The 20383-nt window shown below is 34.5% G+C and overlaps 1 protein-coding gene across 11 annotated transcripts in view; it reads left to right on the top strand.

Moving 5' to 3' along the window:
• The window catches only part of Fut8 (fucosyltransferase 8), a 337433-nt gene that overhangs the window by 196810 nt on the left and 120240 nt on the right, over positions 1 to 20383 (top strand). For 10 of the 11 annotated variants that reach the window (XM_046461672.2, XM_058584583.1, XM_046461671.2 and 7 more), the window contains 2 exons: positions 5144 to 5259; positions 5377 to 5539. In XM_046461672.2, the coding sequence (XP_046317628.1) occupies positions 5144 to 5259; positions 5377 to 5539 (279 nt within the window). Of the gene's footprint in view, positions 1 to 5143; positions 5260 to 5376; positions 5540 to 6449; positions 6546 to 20383 lie in introns of all 11 variants that reach the window. The other variant, XM_058584587.1, reaches the window with a different exon arrangement.

Raw genomic sequence — 20383 nt, 5'->3', positions numbered from 1 at the left:
ATATCCTTGTTTTGTGGAGAAAATAATATATGAATGCATCTATTTAAATCTAGACTAATTTAGCTTTGAGTACTTGCTTGCTTTTCTTCCTTCTCTTTTTTAATTAATCATTACTTGAATAATCTCAAAGCTTTATTATACTGCACACAACTAATAGCAACAGAAACAAATCAGAATATTTTTTAGAATAGTCCATGCAGAAACTGCACTCATCTGTTAATATAGGAAATGCAATGGTGATGAACTCATTAGGGAGAAATAAATATTGTATTATATTAGCTTTTATATGTTAAGAAGTGGTTGATTCTAGAGAGCTAGGAAACTTTTTCCATAAAATAAATTGAACCATGTAATTCATTGAATACTCTGATCTCAAATATGGATTTCTAAAGCTGCATTAAAATGAAAACAGGGATGAAAATAGAGATGGTCAATTTAAGTCAACAACATGGAAAGAATTTGAAGAGGATGAGATTAATATTTTCAAAGTCAAATTTTGCCAGAATCATAGGTGTTTCTCCTTTTTGTTAGGGAGTTCCCTTCATTTCTTCAATTCAAATTACTTTATTTTCATCATTGAATTGTGGAGAAAAAATATTAGATTTCCATAGTAATACATTTACTATTCCAAAGATGGAAATATTATTTGAAGATATGTTTATTTAGAAGTTAAATAAAAATTTGCAAATATTTTAGTGGTTTCTGGAACAAAATTTGTAACAAACCACTTAATTTTTTTTTTTTTTGCCTAGCTCAGTTTTCTAGCCTATCAGTGAGAAATAAGCAAAATCAGACTCAGTCATCAGCATAAAAGTAAAAATAAAAATTAAAAAAAAGTGGTGTCAGAATATAGTGTCTACTCTAGGATCAGGATATAAGTAAGATAATCATTTCTGTAAAAAGAAATTAAGAAGAGAGAGAAGAAGACAACCCAAATTATTTGCTAGTATTTGTTTTCCCTCTTCTTCTCCAAGTGCAGTTTTAGTAGTGGTTCAACTTTATTTCATCTTGACCTTAAAGCATTTCTCAAAAATTGAAGGTGTGCTTGAAAGGAAACAAATATTTCTTTTGGAAATTTAGTTTCTTTTTGATGTGCTTGAATATTTTTGACAGTATTCTAAATTCTTACTCATGCTAGGAAATGACTGGTTATGGATGATAAGCCACTTGACATACTGCCTGCATCATATAAAGGCCTTGTAACTGTATTGCAGGATGCTTATACTTAGAACTTTAGGGCTGGGTCCTGGACCAGACATTCAGAAATATTCTATGGTCTTCAAGATTTGCAGTAGTTTATTTTATCATGTCCTCTTAGTAAATAAACTGGTAACCTGCTGTAATATCCAATGCCCAGAGATAAAAGTCTCACCAGAGATTCTTGAAGAAAATTAGCTTTTATTGTTGAGAAATATTGTAGTGTAGAAAACCCTATAGTGTTTAAAAGAAGAGTAACTTGATAACAGGGCCAGTATTTTCACCAAGTGTGCTAGTCAGCTTTGCATCACTGTGACCAAAAGACTCAACAAAAACAACTTAGAAGAGGAAATTTTTATTTTGACTCACCTTCTCAGAGGTTTAGTCCATGATGGGCCAACTATATAGTCTGAACCCCAAATCAGGCAGAATATCATGGCAGAATGATGTGGTAGAAGAAAGCTATTCAGTTTATGACAGCCAGGAAGTAAAGTGAGAAAGAGTAAGGTGCCAGGGACAAAATATGAACCCTAGAAGCATGTCCCCTAGTGACCTACTTTTTCCAGCCACACTCCTCCTCCAGCCTATAATCACTACCTAGTTGATCCATTCAAGTGGATTAATCCACTGATTAGGTTATAACTCTTAGAATCTAATAATTTACCTCTGAACATTCTTGCATTGGCTCACACATGAGCTTCTGGGGAACCTCATATCCTAACCATACATTCTGCCCCTGGCCTCTAAAAACTCATGCCTGTTTCACAGTGAAAAACACATTCAGTCCATTTGCAAGAGTTCCCACAGTCTTAACAATTCCAGCTTGCCCCAAAATCCAAGTCCCAAAGTCTCACCTGAGGCTCAAGGCAAACTTGTAACCTATGGGTCACCAAGGGGACATGTTTCTGGGGTTCACATTTTGTTCCTGGCCCCTTACTCTTTCTCACTTTGCTTCCTGGCTGTCATGAACTGAACAGCTTTCTTTCACCACACCATTCTTCCATGATATTCTGCCTGATTTGGGGTTCTGAGTATATAGTTGACCCATCATGTACTGAATCTCTGAGATGGCGAGTCAAAATAAAATATCGCCTCTGCTCAGCGATAATCTATTTTAAAGTTGTATAGTCCCATAAATGTACTCAAACCCACGATGTAGCTCACCACGACTACCATTATATCCTGAGTTGATTACATTCTGTGGGGTACAAAGTACAGGAAAATAATTTTTATAAGAAGACAGCTTTCATTTAATTTTCTCAGAAACAGCTCTTGTAACAGTTTTTATAGAAGGCAGCAAGGTGGAGTCTTAGGCCTGTCTGTGACAGTTCTTGCTTTATAATTGTCCTGTCTCACTTATCAAAATCTTATATCTATAATCTGTATTTTTTAACTAATCTATAACCTATAACTTATACTCTTACTGATTTTATTGAGGAATTTTGAAAGTTTAGAGATACAGACTGAAAAAGCTTTAGAATGTTCTAAGTTGTGTTTAGTAGGCCAAAACATACTTACTAAAGAGATTCTAAGTACTTTTCCCAGAGACAAGAGGAAAGCTACTGCTGAACCACAACCCCAGCTCCCATTTGTGATTTTTTCCATGCCTGTTTTGCCCCTGATATTATTCCATAAATATTTGAAGAAATAAAAAGAGAATATAGACATGCTCTTTTTATTGTCTGAGTTTTCTATCACTAAATTATTCCAAAAAAGAACATCCCTGTTATATGTTCTGTTGTTACCACAATAAATCCTAAAAGGGTGGACATTTTATTTTTTAGATTGTTTTTCTAAAAACTAGCTATCTTTAATTCTGAAAAATAAAGAGTCAAGTTTTTTAAAAACCATTTGTTTTAAAAACTGTATATCAGTACATACCTCGTTTGTGAATGTGCATATACATGTGTGTATATATATATATGTGTGTGTTTGTGTGTGTGCTTATAATTGGATAATTGTGCTCCTAATTTTATGTACAAATGAAGGGTTTTCATTCACATTTTGTAACTTCAGACACTCTGATTGGAGGATGGTTATTTTTAATGCCCCTGTTCAGAGTTAATACATACAATTTCACAGGTAATTATCATTCTCTGGTTTAACTATTACAATAGCCTCTTTACTAAACATCTATTCTGAAGTATCATAGATAATTAAAAGTTAATTTGGCTCCCATGATACTTAAATGTTAGAAAAGCTCTAAGAAAATCATCATATTCTTCACATCAAAGGACTATGTTGACATTTGCATTTAAGTTCTGCTGACTAAATTTAAAAATCAAGTTCCCTTAAACAAATTTTGATGGTAAGAATTAGATGTCCCAGATTTTTTGATATTATAACCCATCATAACAGTAGCCTTCATGAAATTTATTGCTAGACACTATGGGTACTTTTATAGACATTTACTCATTTAATTAGACGTTGAGTTAAAAATTGGCCATATTTTTTACAACAGTTTAAAGCAATAGAAATTTATTCTCTAAACAGTTTTGGAGGCTAGACATCTGAAATGAGTTTCACTGAGTGTGAAGCTGTCAAGAGGACTGCATTTCCTAGGGAAGCTATAGGAAAGAATGCATTCTTTGAATTTCTCTGTGTGTCTGTGTCTCTGGGAATTCAACCTAGAGGCACTCTACTGCTGAGCTGCATCCCCAGCCCTTTTTGTTTTGAGACAGTTTCTCCCTAAATTGGTGAGGTAAACTTGTGACCCTCCTGCCTCAGCCTCCCAAGTTGCTGGGATTACAGGGGTGCATGGCACCTGCCATTCATTGTATTCTTTGCTCATGGTCCTTTCTCTATCTTCAAAGCTAGCAGTCACATGATCTTTTTCTATTTTGTAGTAAAATTTTTCTGTACTTCATTCATATATGGACACTTGCCATTACTTTGTAGCCCCCATGAGGCAGTCTTCTGACTCAGGATCCTTAGTCATGTATTCAAAGTTTCTTACTCCATATAAGGTAACATTCACAGGTTTTAGAGATTAAGCTACAGATATCTTTTGGAGACCATTGTTTTTACTTGCTTATTTATGCCAAAATGGAGTACAAAATCTTGCCAAAAGATAAAAAGCAAAACATGTTAGAAATAGGCATGGTTTGTTTAAAAAAAAAAGTGGAGATAGGTTGATAAAAGATCTTGTAGTTGTTCTACCATGTTCCAACATTTTATATTATTGACCAGTATTTTTTGTTGTAGATTGGAAGCAAATAGGACATTAAACTTTAGTTTTTCCTAATATATTTCATCTTCTATCCTTGTCTTTCACTTCCTTATAAAACCAATGTTTTGGGGCTGGAGTTGAAAGTGAGTTGAAAGTGAAAGACAAGAATAGAACAGTGCTTGCCTCACATGCATGAGGCCCTGGGTTCCATCCTCAGTATCACATAAAATAATTAAATAAAAATAAAGATATTGTGTTCATCTACAACCAAAAAAAATAAAATAAATTTTTAAAAAACCCCAATGTTTTGTAATCTAAATCTTGAATTCATGAATTGAAATATATATGTACATGGCCTGATACACAGATTATTTAGAATTACTTTGCATTTGATATTTGAACATGACCAGAGACACATTCAGATATATGCTTCCTTATTCTCTTAAAGCCTTTACTTCACTCTCCTTTGTTATTAACCACTTAGCCACTGATGATGGCACTCTAAATAATAGTATGAAAGTCTTTCCAAAATATCTCTGAAGTTTCTTAACTCCTCCAAGTTCATAGATCTATGAGCTAGATTATTATTTTCTGGTTTTGCTCATTATCATGCCACTTTTGTGGTTAATTGTACACCTTTGAAGAGAAATTTTCATTTGGTACCTTTTTGTGGTATGTTTAAAGACTTGCAGAGTTACCAGTAAACATGTTTCAGCATGTATTTTGTTACATAATTTAAAAGCTAAATGTTTATACATTTTCTTTCCTGAACTATAGGATACCAGAAGGCCCCATTGATCAGGGACCAGCCACAGGAAGGGTACATATTTTAGAAGAGCAGCTTGTTAAAGCCAAAGAACAGATTGAAAATTATAAGAAACAAACCAGAAATGGTAAGTAATAAGTGATTCCCTCACTCAGTACATTGGCTTTAGTACAAATAATTGAAAATATCAAAATTTTATCTAAATCTTGGAAATTCTGATATTCCTTTTATTCTTTGACTGCAGGTCTAGGAAAAGATCATGAAATACTAAGAAGGAGAATTGAAAATGGAGCTAAAGAACTCTGGTTTTTTCTACAGAGTGAATTAAAGAAATTAAAAAATTTAGAAGGAAATGAACTCCAAAGACATGCAGATGAATTTCTTTCCGATTTAGGACATCATGAAAGGTACTTTTCTTCCTATACATATGATAGGGCTACAGTGCAGAGTGTAGTCTAAGAATAAGAGACTGCAATTTTTGTTAATTTCTCTCTTAAATGGTAGAGCAGTAGAGTATGTGAGGTCTTAACGGACAGAAAATATTATTTAAAATGTATTTCTAGAAATATTTTTTTTCTTTTTGGCTACCAGGGATTGGACTCAGGGGTATTCAACCACTGAGCCACATCCCCAGCCCTTTTTAGTATTTTAGAGATAGGGTCTAACTGAGTTGCTTAGTGCCTCACTGTTGCTAAGGCTGGGTTTGAACTCACGATCCTCCTGCTTCAGCCTCCTGAACTGTTAGGATTACAGATGTGCGCCACTGCACCCAGCTCTGGAAATCTTTATACCATAAAAACTCTGAAGGTAGTGGTATCAACCAACAATACAATAAAATCTTTCTATAAATGCCCTTCATGTATGATCAATATTTGAAGCTGACTGTGTATTTTTACACTGTAGTACGTTGCAGCTCATATTAAGACTACAGTTATGCTTCTCATTCAAACACTGAACTCTTTAAAATAGTCCCTTTTGTAGGTTTAGAGGATTTGGATAAAAAGGAGTATTCTGTTAGTTGCTCTTCCATGTCGTTAGTAAAAAGAGAAACTGAGATCTGCCCACTTAACGTTTGTTTCTACTATTTATGCATTTCTAAATAATGTGCAATATATCTTTTGTTTTCCATGGGAATTTGCTCACCAGAGGAACACTTCCATGTACATATTCATGTTCAGAATACCTATAATCTTTCAAAAAAAGAAAATATTTTGGTGGTAGTATTTCATGCAGAGCAAAATGTATCTGAAAATCATTATAAATACAACAAAAACTATCCTTTGGCCTCTTATATTGAAAAGCCTATGTTCTCAGTAGGATTCTGATGGCAATTACTGTCTCATTAATGAACAATAAAAGAAAAATTGGTATATTAGCACAGCGTACCACTGAGAAGAGGAAAAGGATTACCCTGTACAAACAAAGGATTCATATATATTAACATCATCAACAGTATTATGATTTTGAAAAATTGCTATTTAAGTGAAAGTACAAATAAAATCTGTCAGTTTATTGGAATCATTTTAGCATTAATGATTCTTTAGAAATACGATAACATGGATTTCAAGGGTCATTGAATTATGAGGCCCCACACTATGCAGTCCCTGTGAAATTTTTAGCCCAGCTTGTCGTCATGCCATATTTAGACCATTAGACCAAATATTGACTAATTCTTAATATATCTCTATCCTACAGCAGATACTAGACACCAAGTGCCTGATAAATTGGGGTTGGTGATTATGTGGTTTGCTGAAGTTTTGTAGGAAAATACAGAATTGACGATTTGATATGGGTAGACTATGTGTATATAACAGGAAATTTTTAATATTGGCTACTGATGGAATGTTTAAATGACTTAATTAAATTACTTGAATTTGATTTTCAGGTCTCTTTAAAATTAAAATAATTTTTAAACCCCATTTTATAAATATAATTTGTACATGTACTTCATGATTTTGTACAAATGAAAAGTGAATATAATAAATGGGCCGATGAAAAAATTGATGTAAACCAATGCTATATTTTTTTTTGTTAGGTAATTCTGCTACAAATGTATTAGAATTCCTGACACTGACATTTAGTATATGTTAAATAGCATTTCAATGAAGACAATATGGAAAGTACAGGTGCCCTAATTAGTTTCTTTTGCTATCTTAAGCAGAAATTATAATGCATCTGAGACACAACTTCACAGAGTAGTAATTTAGCTTCAGAAATGAACAACACAACCAAATATTAGAGAAATAACCTTTAAAGTTATAAATGTACAACTAGAAAGTGTTTGTAATATATACCAAATGTGAAATATGAAAATATCTTCACAGTAGCTATTTTTAAGATCCTTAAGTAGAATTAAAATTAAAATACACTTATGTTTCCCTCTGGTGATTTTCAGTAACACAAAAATCCTCATGTTTATTTATTCATGTTTTATTAGTAGACTTTTTTTTTTAGAACAGTGTTATATTTACAGACATTTGAGAAAATAGTGCCCATGTAGCCCACATTCAGTTTCCCCGTTTACTTACATCTTACATTAGTTATAGTACATTTTTTACCCACTTCATTTTTTTATTTTATTTTTTTTAGTTGTAAATGAACATAAAACCTTTATTTAGTATTTTTTATGTGGTGCTAGGGATTGAACCCAATGCCTCACACATGCTAGGCAAGCGCTTTAACACTGAGCCACAACATCAGCCCTACCCACTTTATTTTTATACTTGCCCAAATTATAGTTTATAAGGTGTCTCTGGACAAAAATTTTTATTTTCTGAAAAGTCAGAAGTTAAGTCTATTAGTTTTCTTATTTAGATTTCTCTATGAAGCACACAGAGACTTCACTGATAGGGGAAAATATGGGTTTTGATTTTTTTTTTTTTTTGCCTTTACACATGTACTTTTTTTTTGCATTACAATTTTTATTACACATATATACCACATTTTTTCATATCTCTGTATATAAAGTATGTTGACACCCAAATTGAGTCTTCATACATGTACTTTGGATACTGATGTCCATCACATTCCACCACCCTTCCTAATCCCCTGCCCCCTCCCTTTCCATCCCACCCCTCTTCCCTGTCTAGAATTCATCTAATCCTCCCATGCTCCCCCTCCCTACCCCACTATGAGTCATCCTTCTTATATCAGAGAAAACATTCGGCATTTGTTTTTTTGGGATTGGCTAACTTCACTTAGCATTATCTTCTCCCACGCCATCCATTTACCTGCAAATGCCACGATTTTATTCTCTTTTAATGCTGAGTATTGTGTATATATGCCACATTTGTGTATATATGCCACATTTTTTTTTATCCATTCATCCACTGAAGGGCATCTAGGTTGGCTCTACAGTTTAGCTGTTGTGAATTGTGCTGCTATAAACATTGATGTGGCTGTGTCCCTGTAGTATGCTGTTTTTCAGTCCTTAGGAGAGGGATAACTGGGTCAAATGGTGGTTCTATTCCCAGATTTCCAAGGAATCTCCATACTACTTTCCAAATTGGCTGCAGCAATTTGCAGTCCCACCAGCAATGTATGAGTGTACCTTTTTCCCCACATCCTCAGGAACACTTATTGTTATCTTCCTAATAGCTGTCACTCTGACTGGAGTGAGATGATATCTTAGAGTAGTTTTAATTTGCATTTCTCTGATTGCTAGAGATGATGAGCATTCTTTTCATATATTTGTTGATTGATTGTATATCATCTTCTGAGAAGTGTCTGTTCAGGTCCTTAGCCCATTTGTTGATTGGGTTATTTGTTTTTTTCGGTGCTTAGCTTTTTGTGTTCTTTATATACCCTAGAGATTAGTTCTATCTGATGTGTGAGGGGTAAATATTTGCTCCCAGGATGTAGGCTCTCTGTTCACCTCACAGATTGTTTCTTAGTTTGTCCATCCCATTTATTGATTCTTGGTTCTAATTCTTGCCCTATAAGAGTTTTATTAAGGAAGTTAGAGCCTAATCTCACATGATGAAGATTAGGGCCTACTTTTTCTTCTAATAGACGCAGAGTCTATTAATTCCTAGTTCCTTGATCCATTTTGAGTTCAGTTTTGTGCGTGGTGAGTTTAATTTCATTTTGTTGCATATGGATTTCCAGTTTTCCCAGCAACATTTGTTGAAGATGCTATCTTTTCTCCAGTGCATGTTTTTGGTACCTTTGTCTAATATAAGATAATTATAATTTTGTGGGTTAGTCTCTGTGTCCTCTATTCTGTACCATTGGTCTACCAGTCTGTTTTGGTGCCAATACCATACTGTTTTTGTTACTATTACTCTATAGTATATTTAAGATCTGATATAGTGATGCCATCTGCTTCACTCTTCCTGCTAAGGATTGTTTTAGCTATTCTGGGTCTCTTATTTTTCCAGATGAATCTCATGATTGCTTCTTCTAATTCTATCAGGAATGCCATTGGGATTTTGATCGGAATTGCATTAAATCTGTATAGTACTTTTGGTAGTATGCTCATTCTGATAATATTAATTCTGCCTATCCAAGAGCAAGGTAGATCTTTCCATCTTCTAAGGTCTTCTTTGATTTCTCTCTTTAGGGTTCTGTAGTTTTCATTTTATAGATCTTTCACCTCTTTCATTAAGTTGATTCCCAAGTATCTTTATTTATTTATTTTTTTTAGGTTATTGTGAATGGGGTAGTTTTCCTCATTTCCTTCTCAGAGGATTTGTCCTTGATATACAGAAATGCCTTTGATTTGTGTGTGTTGATTGTATGTCCTGCTACTTTGCTGAATTCATTTACTAGTTCTAAATGTTTTCTGGTGGAGTTTTTGGGGTCTTCTAGGTATAGAATCATATTGTCAGCAAATAGTGCTAATTTAAGTTCTTCTTTTCCTATATGTATCCCTTTTATTTCTTTCGTCCGTCTAATTGCTCTGGCCAGTGTTTCAAGAACTATGTTGAACAGAAGTGTTGAAAGGAGGGCATCCCTGTCTTGTTCCAGTTTTTAGAGGAAATGCCTTCAATTTTTCTTCTTTTAAAATGATGTTGGCCTGAGGCTTAGCATAGATAGCCTTTACAATGTTGAGATACGTTCCTGTTATCCCTAGTTTTTCTAGTGTTTGACCATAAAGTGGTGCTGTATTTTGTCAAATATTTTTTCTGCATCTATTGAGATGATCATATGATTCTTATCTTTAAGTCTGTTGATGTGATGATTTACATTTATTGATTTCCATATGTTGAACCAATCTTGCATCCCTGGGATGAATTCCACTTGATCATGGTGCACAATCTTTTTGATATGTTTTTGTATTTGATTTGCCAGAATTTTATTGAGAATTTTTACATCTATATTCATCAGAGATATTGGTCTGAAGTTTTCTTTCTTTGAGATGTCTTTGCCTGGTTTGGGGATCAGGATGCTATTGGGCTCGTCAGAATGAGTTTGGAATTACTCCCTCTTTTTATATTTCCTGAAATAAATTGAAGAGTATTAGTATTAGTTCTTCTTTAGAGGACTTGTAGAACTCGGCTGTTTATCCATCCGGTCCTGGGCTTTACTTGGTTGATAAGCTTCTGATGGCATCTTCTAATTCCTCACTTGATATTGGTCTATTTAAATTGTGTATATCTTCCTGACTCAATCTGGGCAAACCGTATGACTTAAAAAATTTGTCGATGCCTTCAATGTCTTCCATTTTATTGGAGAATAAGTTTTCAAAATAATTTCTGATTATCCTCTGTATTTCTGTAGTGTCTGTTGTGATATTACCTTTTTCATCATGTATGCTAGTAATTTGAGTTCTCTCTCTCCTTCTCTTAGTTAGTGTGGCTAAGGGTCTATTTACTTTTTCAAAGAACCAACTTCTTGTTTTGCCAGTTTTTTCAATTGTTTCTATCTCATTGATTTCAGCTCTAGTTTTAATTATTTCTCGCCTTCTACTACTTTTGCTGATTTGTTCTTTTTTTTTTTTCCCTTCTAGGGCTTTGAGATGTAGTGTGAGGTCATTTATTTGTTGAGTTTTTCTTCTTTTAAGGAATGAATTCCATGCAGTGAATTTTCCTCTTAGTACTGCTTTCATACTGTTCCAGAGATTTCAATATGTTGTATCTATGTTCTCATTTACCTCTAAGAATTTTTTAATCTCCTCCTTGATGTCTTTTGTGACCCATTGTCACAGTAGCATATTGTTTAATCTCTAGGTAATGGAGAAGTTTTTATTTTTTGTCACTCATTTCCAATTTCATTCCATTATGATCTGATAAAATGCATGATAGTATCTCTACTTTTTTGTGTTTGCTAAATCTATCCAGTGGTGAGAGAGGTATGTTAAAGTCACCCAAGATTATTGTGTTGTTAGTTTGACTCTTGAACTTGAAAAGAGTTTGTTTGATGAACATAGCTGCTCCATTGTTTGGTGCGTATATATTTATGATTGTTATGTCTTGTTGGTTATGGCTCCCTTGAGCAATATGTAATGTCCATCTTTATCCCTTTTGATTAACTTTGGCTTGAAGTCTACTTTATATGATATAAGTATGGAAAACCCCTGCTTGCTTCCGCAGTTCATGTGAGTGGTATGATTTTTCCCAACCTTTCACCTTCAGTCTGTGTATGTCTTTTCCTATAAGATGAGTCTCCTGGAGGCAGCATATTGTTGGGTCTTCTTTTTAAATCCAATCTGCTAGCCTATGTCTTTTGATTGGTGAGTTTAAGCCATTTAGGGTTACTATTGAGACATGGTTTGTATTTCCAGCCATATTTGTTTATTTTTGTTATTTAACTGGAGTTGGTTTTCCTCTTTAATTAGTTTTTCCTTTAATGTACTACCTCCCTCTGCTGATGTCCATTGTTGTTTTTCATTTCCTCTTCATGAAATATTTTGCCAAGGCTGTTTTGTAATTCCGGTTTTCTTTTAACTTTTGTTTATTGTGGAAGGTTTTTGTTTCATCTTCAAATCTAAAGCTTAATTTTGCTGGATACAAGATTCTTGGTTGGCACCCATTATGTTGTTCCAGAATCTTCACGCTTTCAGGGTCTGTGTTGAAAAATCCGCTGTTATCCTAATTGGTTTTCCCTTTTATGTAATCTGATTTCTTTCTCTTGTGACTTTTAAAATTCTCTCCTTATTCTGTATGTTGGACTTTTCATTATAAAGTGCCTTGGTGTAGATCTGTTGTGATTTTGTACATTTGGCATCCTGTAGGCTTCTTGAATTTGGATTTCTAATTCATTCTTCTTGCTTGGAAAGTTTTCTGATATTATTTCATATCTGATATTATTTCATATTGGTTTGGACCTCTGTGTGTGCCTTCCTCTATCCCAGTAACTCTTAAATTTGGTCTTTTTATGCTGTCCCATATTTCTTGGATGTTCTGCTCGTGGTTTCTTATCATTTTCACTATGAAGTCAATGTTCTTTTTAAGATAAAATACTTTATCTTCATTGTCTGATGTCCTATTGTCTAAGTGGTCTGCTATGTTGGTGATGCTTTCATTCGAGTTTTTAATTTGGTTATTCTTTCTTTCATTTCAAGGATTTCCGTTTTTTTATTTTTTATTTTTTAGTACCTCTGCTTCCCTGTTGAGTTGATCTTTTGCTTCTTCAATTTGTTTATGTAGCTCATTGTCGAAGTGATCTTTCACTGCCTGTATTTGTTCTCATATATCCTCTTTGAGATCACAGAACATTTTAACCATGTATATCCTGAAATCTTTCTCTGTCATTTTTTCTTAGCTGCCAATGCTTCTAATGATGTGTTGTCTTGATTTGTTTTTGGTACTTTTTTTCCCTTGTCTTTTCATGTTGCTCATGTGTCTTCCTTTCCAGCTCTGTGTGTCTGGTGTGTTATTATTTTTACCCTATAGATTTGTAGTGCTCTTGTAGGGTTCCAAGATGATCCCTCCTTTGTGGGGAAGGACAATGTTAACAGATCCCAATATCAACAATACATCACCTATGAACAAATTTTTGTTATTAAGACATTTATAGTTTAGTCTCAATGTCCAGAAATGTTGGATTCAGTTATTATTTACAATATAATCAGTAGTTTCATAAAAAGGTTTATAGTTTCTGGCAGTGGGCAATGAACTGGGGGTCGGATGTAGGATGATATGCTGCTCAAATGGAGTTCTGATTTGATAGCCACACCCACCAAAATGTCGAGAGAGGTTTTCCAAGATGGAGTCGGACTGCTTCCAGTACCAGGGTGTCTCGTGAGGTCGGGGAGCTGGGTGGTGGCCTTATGCTGTGGATGGGTAGCACCTGAGTGACCTGCATTAGAGCAGAGAGCAGTCTGGAGTTATGCAGAGGTGCAGATAGGTGATTTTGCTAATCCGCTTGAGAGCCCTGCGTGAGCTAGAACTTTGGGCTTTGGTTCTGGAGTCCAGAGTTCCACTCGAACACAGAGGCTCTGATTTCTGCGTGGGTGGTTGCACTCCTGGTGATTTCTGCAACAATCCGTGTATAGGGGTCCTCTCACACTCTCTGAGATGTTGCATTTTGTCTAGGTGAGAACTTGTGGAGAAGCTGCCTGTCTGCTTTCTTGGTTTCATGTCACAGAACAGCCAGAAACAGGTCTTCCTCTATTCCGCCATCTTGGATCCCCCGTTGGGTTTTGTTTTCTTTAGAAGAGATTTCTTTCTTTGGACTGTTTTTATTTTTCCACCTTATCTAAAATATAACTAGAAAGTGAAAAGTGACTGAAGATACACTTTAGTGGTGGAAAACTTGCCTAGATCTTAGATTGTGTAAGGCCTAGTTTGATGCCCAGCGCCGCAAAAAAAAAAAAAAAAAAAAAGGAAAAGGTAAATTTCTGGTTTATGCAATAAGATGGTTTTGTATACATACTCATTGTGTGAGGATTATCATCATTATGTGCTTTACTACACAGTTACCATTGGTTGTGTGATGACATTTAAGGTGTGCTCTCTTAGCATATTTCAATTAAACAATATATTTGTATTAACTACAGTCATTATGCAGTATATTATATCCCAAGAACTTTTTATCTTACCACTGAAAACTGCAATTAGACAAGAAAGAGTAATAAAATGTATCTACATTAGAAGGGAAGAAGATATTAATCTCTATAAGATATATAGTTTGCAAATATCTTCTCCCATTCTGTAGGTGTTTTCATTTTGTTGATTGTTTGCTTTGCTGTACAACAATAACTTTTTTGTTTGTTTGATGTAGGCTCACTATTTATTTCTTCCCTAATTTCTCTGGCTAGGATTTCCCCTACGATGTTGTATCCAAGTGGTGAGAGTGAGCACCTTCTTTTGTTTCTGGTCTCAGAAGAAAACTTTTAGGCTTTTATTGTTGAGTATAATGTTAGCTGTGAGCTTGTCACATATTGCCTTTACTTTGAAGTACCTAACTTATTGAGGTACTGTCATGAAAGGATGTTGAATTTTTTCAAATGCTCTTTTTGTTATTATTTCACATTTATTGATTTGCATATGTTAAACCATCTTTGCATCCTAGGGATAAGTCCCCTCTGAACATAATGTGTGATTCTTTTAATGTTATATGGAACTTGGTTACTTGGTATTTCACTGAGGACTTTTGCATCCATATACATGAGATATTGTCCTGTTTTTCTTATTTTATCCTTTGTTGGCTTTGCTGTAAGTAGAATGCTGACCTTTTAGAAGTCATTTGGAAATATTTCTACCTCTTCAAATTTATGGAAGAATTTGAGAAGGATTTGCATTAATTTTTATTTAAATGAAATGGACTGAAACCCAGACAAATTGGCACATGAGTGTAATCCCAGTGGCTTGGGAGGCTGAGGCAGGAAGATCAAGAGTTCAAAGCCAGCTTCAGCAACTTAGGGAGGCCCGAAGCAACTCAGTGAGACCTTGTTTCTAAATAAAATACAAACAAAATTTAAAAAGGCTAGGTATATGGCTCAGTGGTTAAGCATCTGTGGGTTCAATCCTCAGTCCCTTACTCCCTCCATCCCTGCAAAAAAAGAAATGAACTGAAATTAAGGGCCCCTCTGAAATTGAAGACAACTTCCTTATGCCTCCTCCTGACATAGGGGGGATATCAAGGAAACTGGGAATGAAAAGTGTCTCTTCTTTGGCCCTTCTAGAACAGGATAATGAAATCTACACATATGTATTTTTTGTGTTTGGTTCCGTTTTACCACATCTCTCTTTTAAAAGTTTTCCTCACCTAGGAGGCCCCATAGACAAAAATAGTGAAAAAAAAAAAAAAGATAAAACTTCTGAACAGGAATAAAAACAAAGAAACAAGAGCAATATTCAGAACCCCAGTGCAGTGGAGTGATAATCAGGATGAAGACATTCTACCTTTAACCCTTTGGGAGAAAGAAGACAAAGAACTCTTAAATATTTTATTTGGGCCAGGCACAATGGCACACGCCTTTAATTCCAGTGGCTTGGAAGGCGGAGGCAGGAGGATCGTCAGTTCAAAGCCAGCTATGGCAAAAACAAAGCACTAAGCAATTCAGTGAGACTCTGTCTCTAAATAAAATACAAAATAGGGCTGGGGATGTGGCTCAGTGGTTGAATACATGTGAATTAAATCCTCTGTACCCCCCACCCAAATTTATTTGAATTTTTTTTTTAAATAGAAGAATGCCTGGCTTTATTTCCCAGCATCACTGCCATGATTTTTTTCTTGTATTTTTATTGAATTATAATTGTACACAATGATGGGATTCATTATAAATATTTTTACTTGCTCATGATATGACAGTATAATTTGGCCAATGTTATTCCCCACTCTTTCCCTTTACTTTACGGGTCTTCCTTCAATTTTTATGAGGAAATTTTAATTCTTAGGGAAAAACAAATCATATATCTGGATATCCTTAGTCTCATGAAATCTAAGAAGGTCTCTTACTTCTGATAATTTTCAAGCCTTTTGAGAAGGCCAAATAAATTCTAGTGAACAGTCTTGAAAATGTGCTTTGGGACCACAGTATTAACATTATTCTGTTCCAAAACACAGCAGAAACAGATGCTAGAGATTTGTGAGAGCTGTATGTAGAAAGAAAATCTCAGTGAAGGAAGAAACTCATCTTTCTTTTCTGTTATCACTAACAATATAGTGAACATAGCAAGAGAAGAGCACCTATTCATGTTGGTGAAATTTGTTAATGAATCTTATAACCTGAGAGAGAACCTTGTGGGCTTCCTCCCTCATGCAGCTGATGTAAATATTTTGGCTGTGAAATTCCACACTAGCATAACTGAGGAATGGGGACTGTATGGAATGTTCATTGTATATATTGAATTTTCTTCCAAAATGAAAGTTGTTGTTTCTGGACTTTAAAAAGAAATATCCCCAAGCTATCTGCATATACACTTTGATCTTCCTGTGCCTTAAATATTGACTACAAAATTAGTGTCTGTGATGGGGATTTGGTTGTACTAGGGACAGTTGAGTAAACTTGTTCTTTTTTCCACAGATCATCTCAACTGCTTTTAGCATTTGACAGTAAAATTTCTGTTCTGTTTTAGAAAGGTGAAGAAATGGGTAAAGAACTGATGGAAATTTTCTGTTCTCAGTGGAAAGGCAGGCATGATACTTTTGAAATTTTAGTATACTTCCTACAAACACTTGTTTTATGTTTAGATGGTATAAATAGTTAGATGGAATGACTAGAGCTGGCTGAGAATTTGTACCTTCTAGTGCACTGACAGATTTTGATTTCATTGTATTCTCAAAAATGCTTTATCTTTTACAAGTGTCTTTGGGAAAAACCTCCAGGGGCGATCTCTGATGTCTTCTTAGCAGCTTCACTGTAGTGCTGCATTCACTCAGTGAAGTAATGGGAAATGTTGAAGTTTATCAGGAATTTTCTTTTGAGGAGATCACAAATTTAGCAACAAAACTTGATTTCCAAATGGAAAGTCCCTAGGAGATTCCATAGGGCTCATCAAGGTAAATTGGAATCTCAACTAATCTCTCAGGACTACCATTAAAAACATTTTTTTGTGTTCCAGTAGTGGAGTACATTATTCAGAAATTTAAAGGTACATTCTCAGGTGTGTCTCAGAGGTCTTACATGCTTATCTCTGGTACCCTCTGTCAGGGAAAAACTCAAATTCTATACATCAGAGGTATTAACATGTACAGAAGTGACTTACCCAATCCAGACATGCTCTCAGCTTAGTTTTTTTTTTTTGTTAGAGAATCAAATGGAAATCAGAGGGAAAGATATAAAGTTTCCACCCATCATTTATGCAGCCCCCATCTGCCTGACTTCAGATTTTTTCCTAATGTATATGTATTACTGAAGGTTCCATGCATTTTTCCAGTGATGAAGATTGAGAATAAGCACTGTGAAAATGGACAAAAGCATCTCAATGCATACTTGAGGAACATTTTGACAAACCAGTGTTCAAGTAACTTGGCTTTGCTTAACATAAATTTTGATATAAAATATGATCTGTATTTAATGGTAGACATATATCAAACTCTATACAACTAAATTAGAGTTCCCTACAGATAATTCAGAAGCCCTTAAAAATACCTAACAGTCTTTTAAAGTGGACTTTCTTTTATGTTTGATATTTGAAGAAAAGCCATAAGGTATATGTAGGTCACTTAATCACCGGATATCTTTGCCTATAGACCTTCCTTTGAATACATTATTCATTGACAGTCTGCCTATTTAGGTGGTCCCTCTTTGAACTGTCATGCTTTGAACGCCTATTTGTTCACTTCTGTGTGATCTCTGCTAGTGAAACTCTCAAATTGTTTTAGTTAAGTCAGTTTAGAAATAACATTTGTTATCATGATGGGTGCAATTGTCAGGTACTGAGTTAGGAATATTTTTCAGAAATAAATTTTGAGTAAGGATTATATTTTATAAAATATTATATGACACCATGGACTTTTTTGTTGTTGTTCTAATTAGTTATACATGACAGCAAAATGCATTTTAATTCATTATATGCAAATGGAGCGTAACTTTTCATTTCTCTAGTTGTATACGATGTAGAGTCGCAAACATATGTGCAGTCATACATGTACCTAGGATAAGGATATTCATCTCATTTCACCATCTTTCCTGTCCCCATGTCCCCTCCCTTCCCCTACCTCTCCTTTGCCTAATCAAAGTTCCTTCATTCCCAATTTTCTTAACCTTTTCAGACAACCAACTCTTAGTTTTATTTATCTTTTTCTATTCTTTTTCTAGTCTCTATTTCATTTATTTCTACTCAGTATTGTTTCCTTCCTCCTCCTATCTTTAGCTTTAGTCTATTTTTTTTCTGGTTCCTTGAGATTATTTTAGATCAAGATCTTTTCTGTTTTGCCCTTCCTTCCTTCCTTCCTTCCTTCCTTCCTTCCTTCCTTCCTCCCTCCCTCCCTCCCTCCCTCCCTTCCTATTTATCACTAAAAAATTCTTTCCTAGCACTGCTTTTGCTGCATGAGCTTTATTAGTTTGTTACAATTCCATTTTTTTTTTGTCTCAAGATACATTTTTATTTTCCTTTTATTTCTTTTATCTATTAATCAAGAGTGTTTACTTTGTTTTTGTGGTTAGAAATGATAACCTAATATGGGACTGGGAGTGTAGCTCATTGGTAGTGCACTTGCCTAGGATGTGGGGAGCCCTGGATTCAACCTCCATCCCTGAAAAAAAAAAAAGAAAATATATCTGTTGTGATTTTAATCTTATTAAATTTGTTAAGATTTATTCTGTGGCACAACATATAATCTGTCCTGGAGAATGTTTCATGTATGGTTGGAAAGGATCTGTTTTATGCTATTATTGGCTAAAACATTCTATAAGTTTGTCAGGTGCATTTGGTCCTCAGTGTTATTCAAGTCTACTGTTCCCTCATTGATTTTTCTATCTGGGTGATGTATGCATTATTGAAAATAGAATATTGAAACCCTGCTATTTTTGTATTGCTATCTATTTTTTCCTTTAGTTCTGTTAATATTTGCTTTATTTGGCTTCATGCTACTATTTGGGATGTATATGTATTTATAATTGTTATATCCTTTTTATGAATTTAACCTTTTTATTATGCAGTGTCCTTCTTTGTCTCTTGTGACAAATTTTGGCTAAATCTTTTTTGTCTGATGTAAATATAGTCATCCTTATCCCTGTTTGGTTATCGTCCCTTCACTTCCCCCGTTTTTTCATTCCTTCTTTTTTAGCTTGTGTGTGTCTTACAAGCTAAAAAGTGAATTTCTTATTTGCAACCCAGTGTTGGATCTTATCTGTTTAACCAAACTGGGTCTTTTGTTTGGAGAATTTAATCTGTTACACTTAATTATAGTTTATGATGAATTGTTGGGTGGGTAAGACTGCTCTCAGACTCCAGCTGAAATGGACTAGTGCTGAGTTACATAGCTGTATTGTGGAACTGCTTGGTGTAGGACCAAGATCTGCCGGGCTGATCCAGGGACACAGGATAGAAGTTTCTCTGGGCAGGACCAGACAAAATTGCTCTTAGACCACAAGTCAAGTTACAGGACTGTTTCAGGGTTCATAGTTAAGTTCACAATTGGTGGACCTCTCACCCAGGGATCAGTGGTAAACAAGATATGAGTAAAGTCTTTTCTTTATTCCCCATGATGAGAGCATTGTTTTATTTTTTGGAATATGGCTCCCATTGTTCATTACTCTAAATACCAGGGGACCAAATATTGTATGTTTAGATCTAGGATTCAAGTTCACTTAAGATTTTTAGCAAAACACTCTTTACCTGTTTAACCTATTACTTGGATGCTAATAACTAATAGAGCCAATCTTTGCCTTCTACCACAGTTGGGCAATCAACTGACAGTAATTAGTAATACTTCTTGTCTTTTAAAAGCTTTAATAGGATTTTTAAGAATTTAAAGGAGTTGATGATATAATAAATAATGGCAGAGTAGCATATTAATTATTATTTGCTATACTGGTCTCAAAAATTAGTATCACTAGATTTTTAATTGATTCTATTCTAGTAATTGCATATGACCGTATTTCATAGTAACAGTCAAATTTACCACTGCTTTTGATACCATTGAAATGAATTGGCCTCAGCTTCCATCTTTGAAATAGTTAGAAAAATAAGTATTACATAGCAATTATTTCAGTCAGTATTTTATTATTTATTTAGCATTGTAGATTCAGCGCTTGAATTTATGGGGGTTTAGATTTGTATCTTAACCTCTATGTGTTTTTGTCATATCATATTTTCAGGTTACCACAGAGACCTATTTAACTTAATTGTTTCTTTTGTCATCTTCATGTTGCCAGACACCAGTTCATGAAATAGTTATCAGAGTTGCTTCTTTTT

Source organism: Marmota monax, unplaced genomic scaffold (genome assembly GCF_021218885.2).
Source record: "Marmota monax isolate L192 unplaced genomic scaffold, Marmota_monax_Labrador192_F-V1.1 WCK01_AAM20220418_F8-fsc00001, whole genome shotgun sequence".
In the NCBI taxonomy this organism is placed as follows: Eukaryota; Metazoa; Chordata; class Mammalia; order Rodentia; family Sciuridae; genus Marmota; species Marmota monax.
Note: the sequence above shows the minus strand (reverse complement) of the source record. Positions and strands in the feature narration are given on the sequence as shown.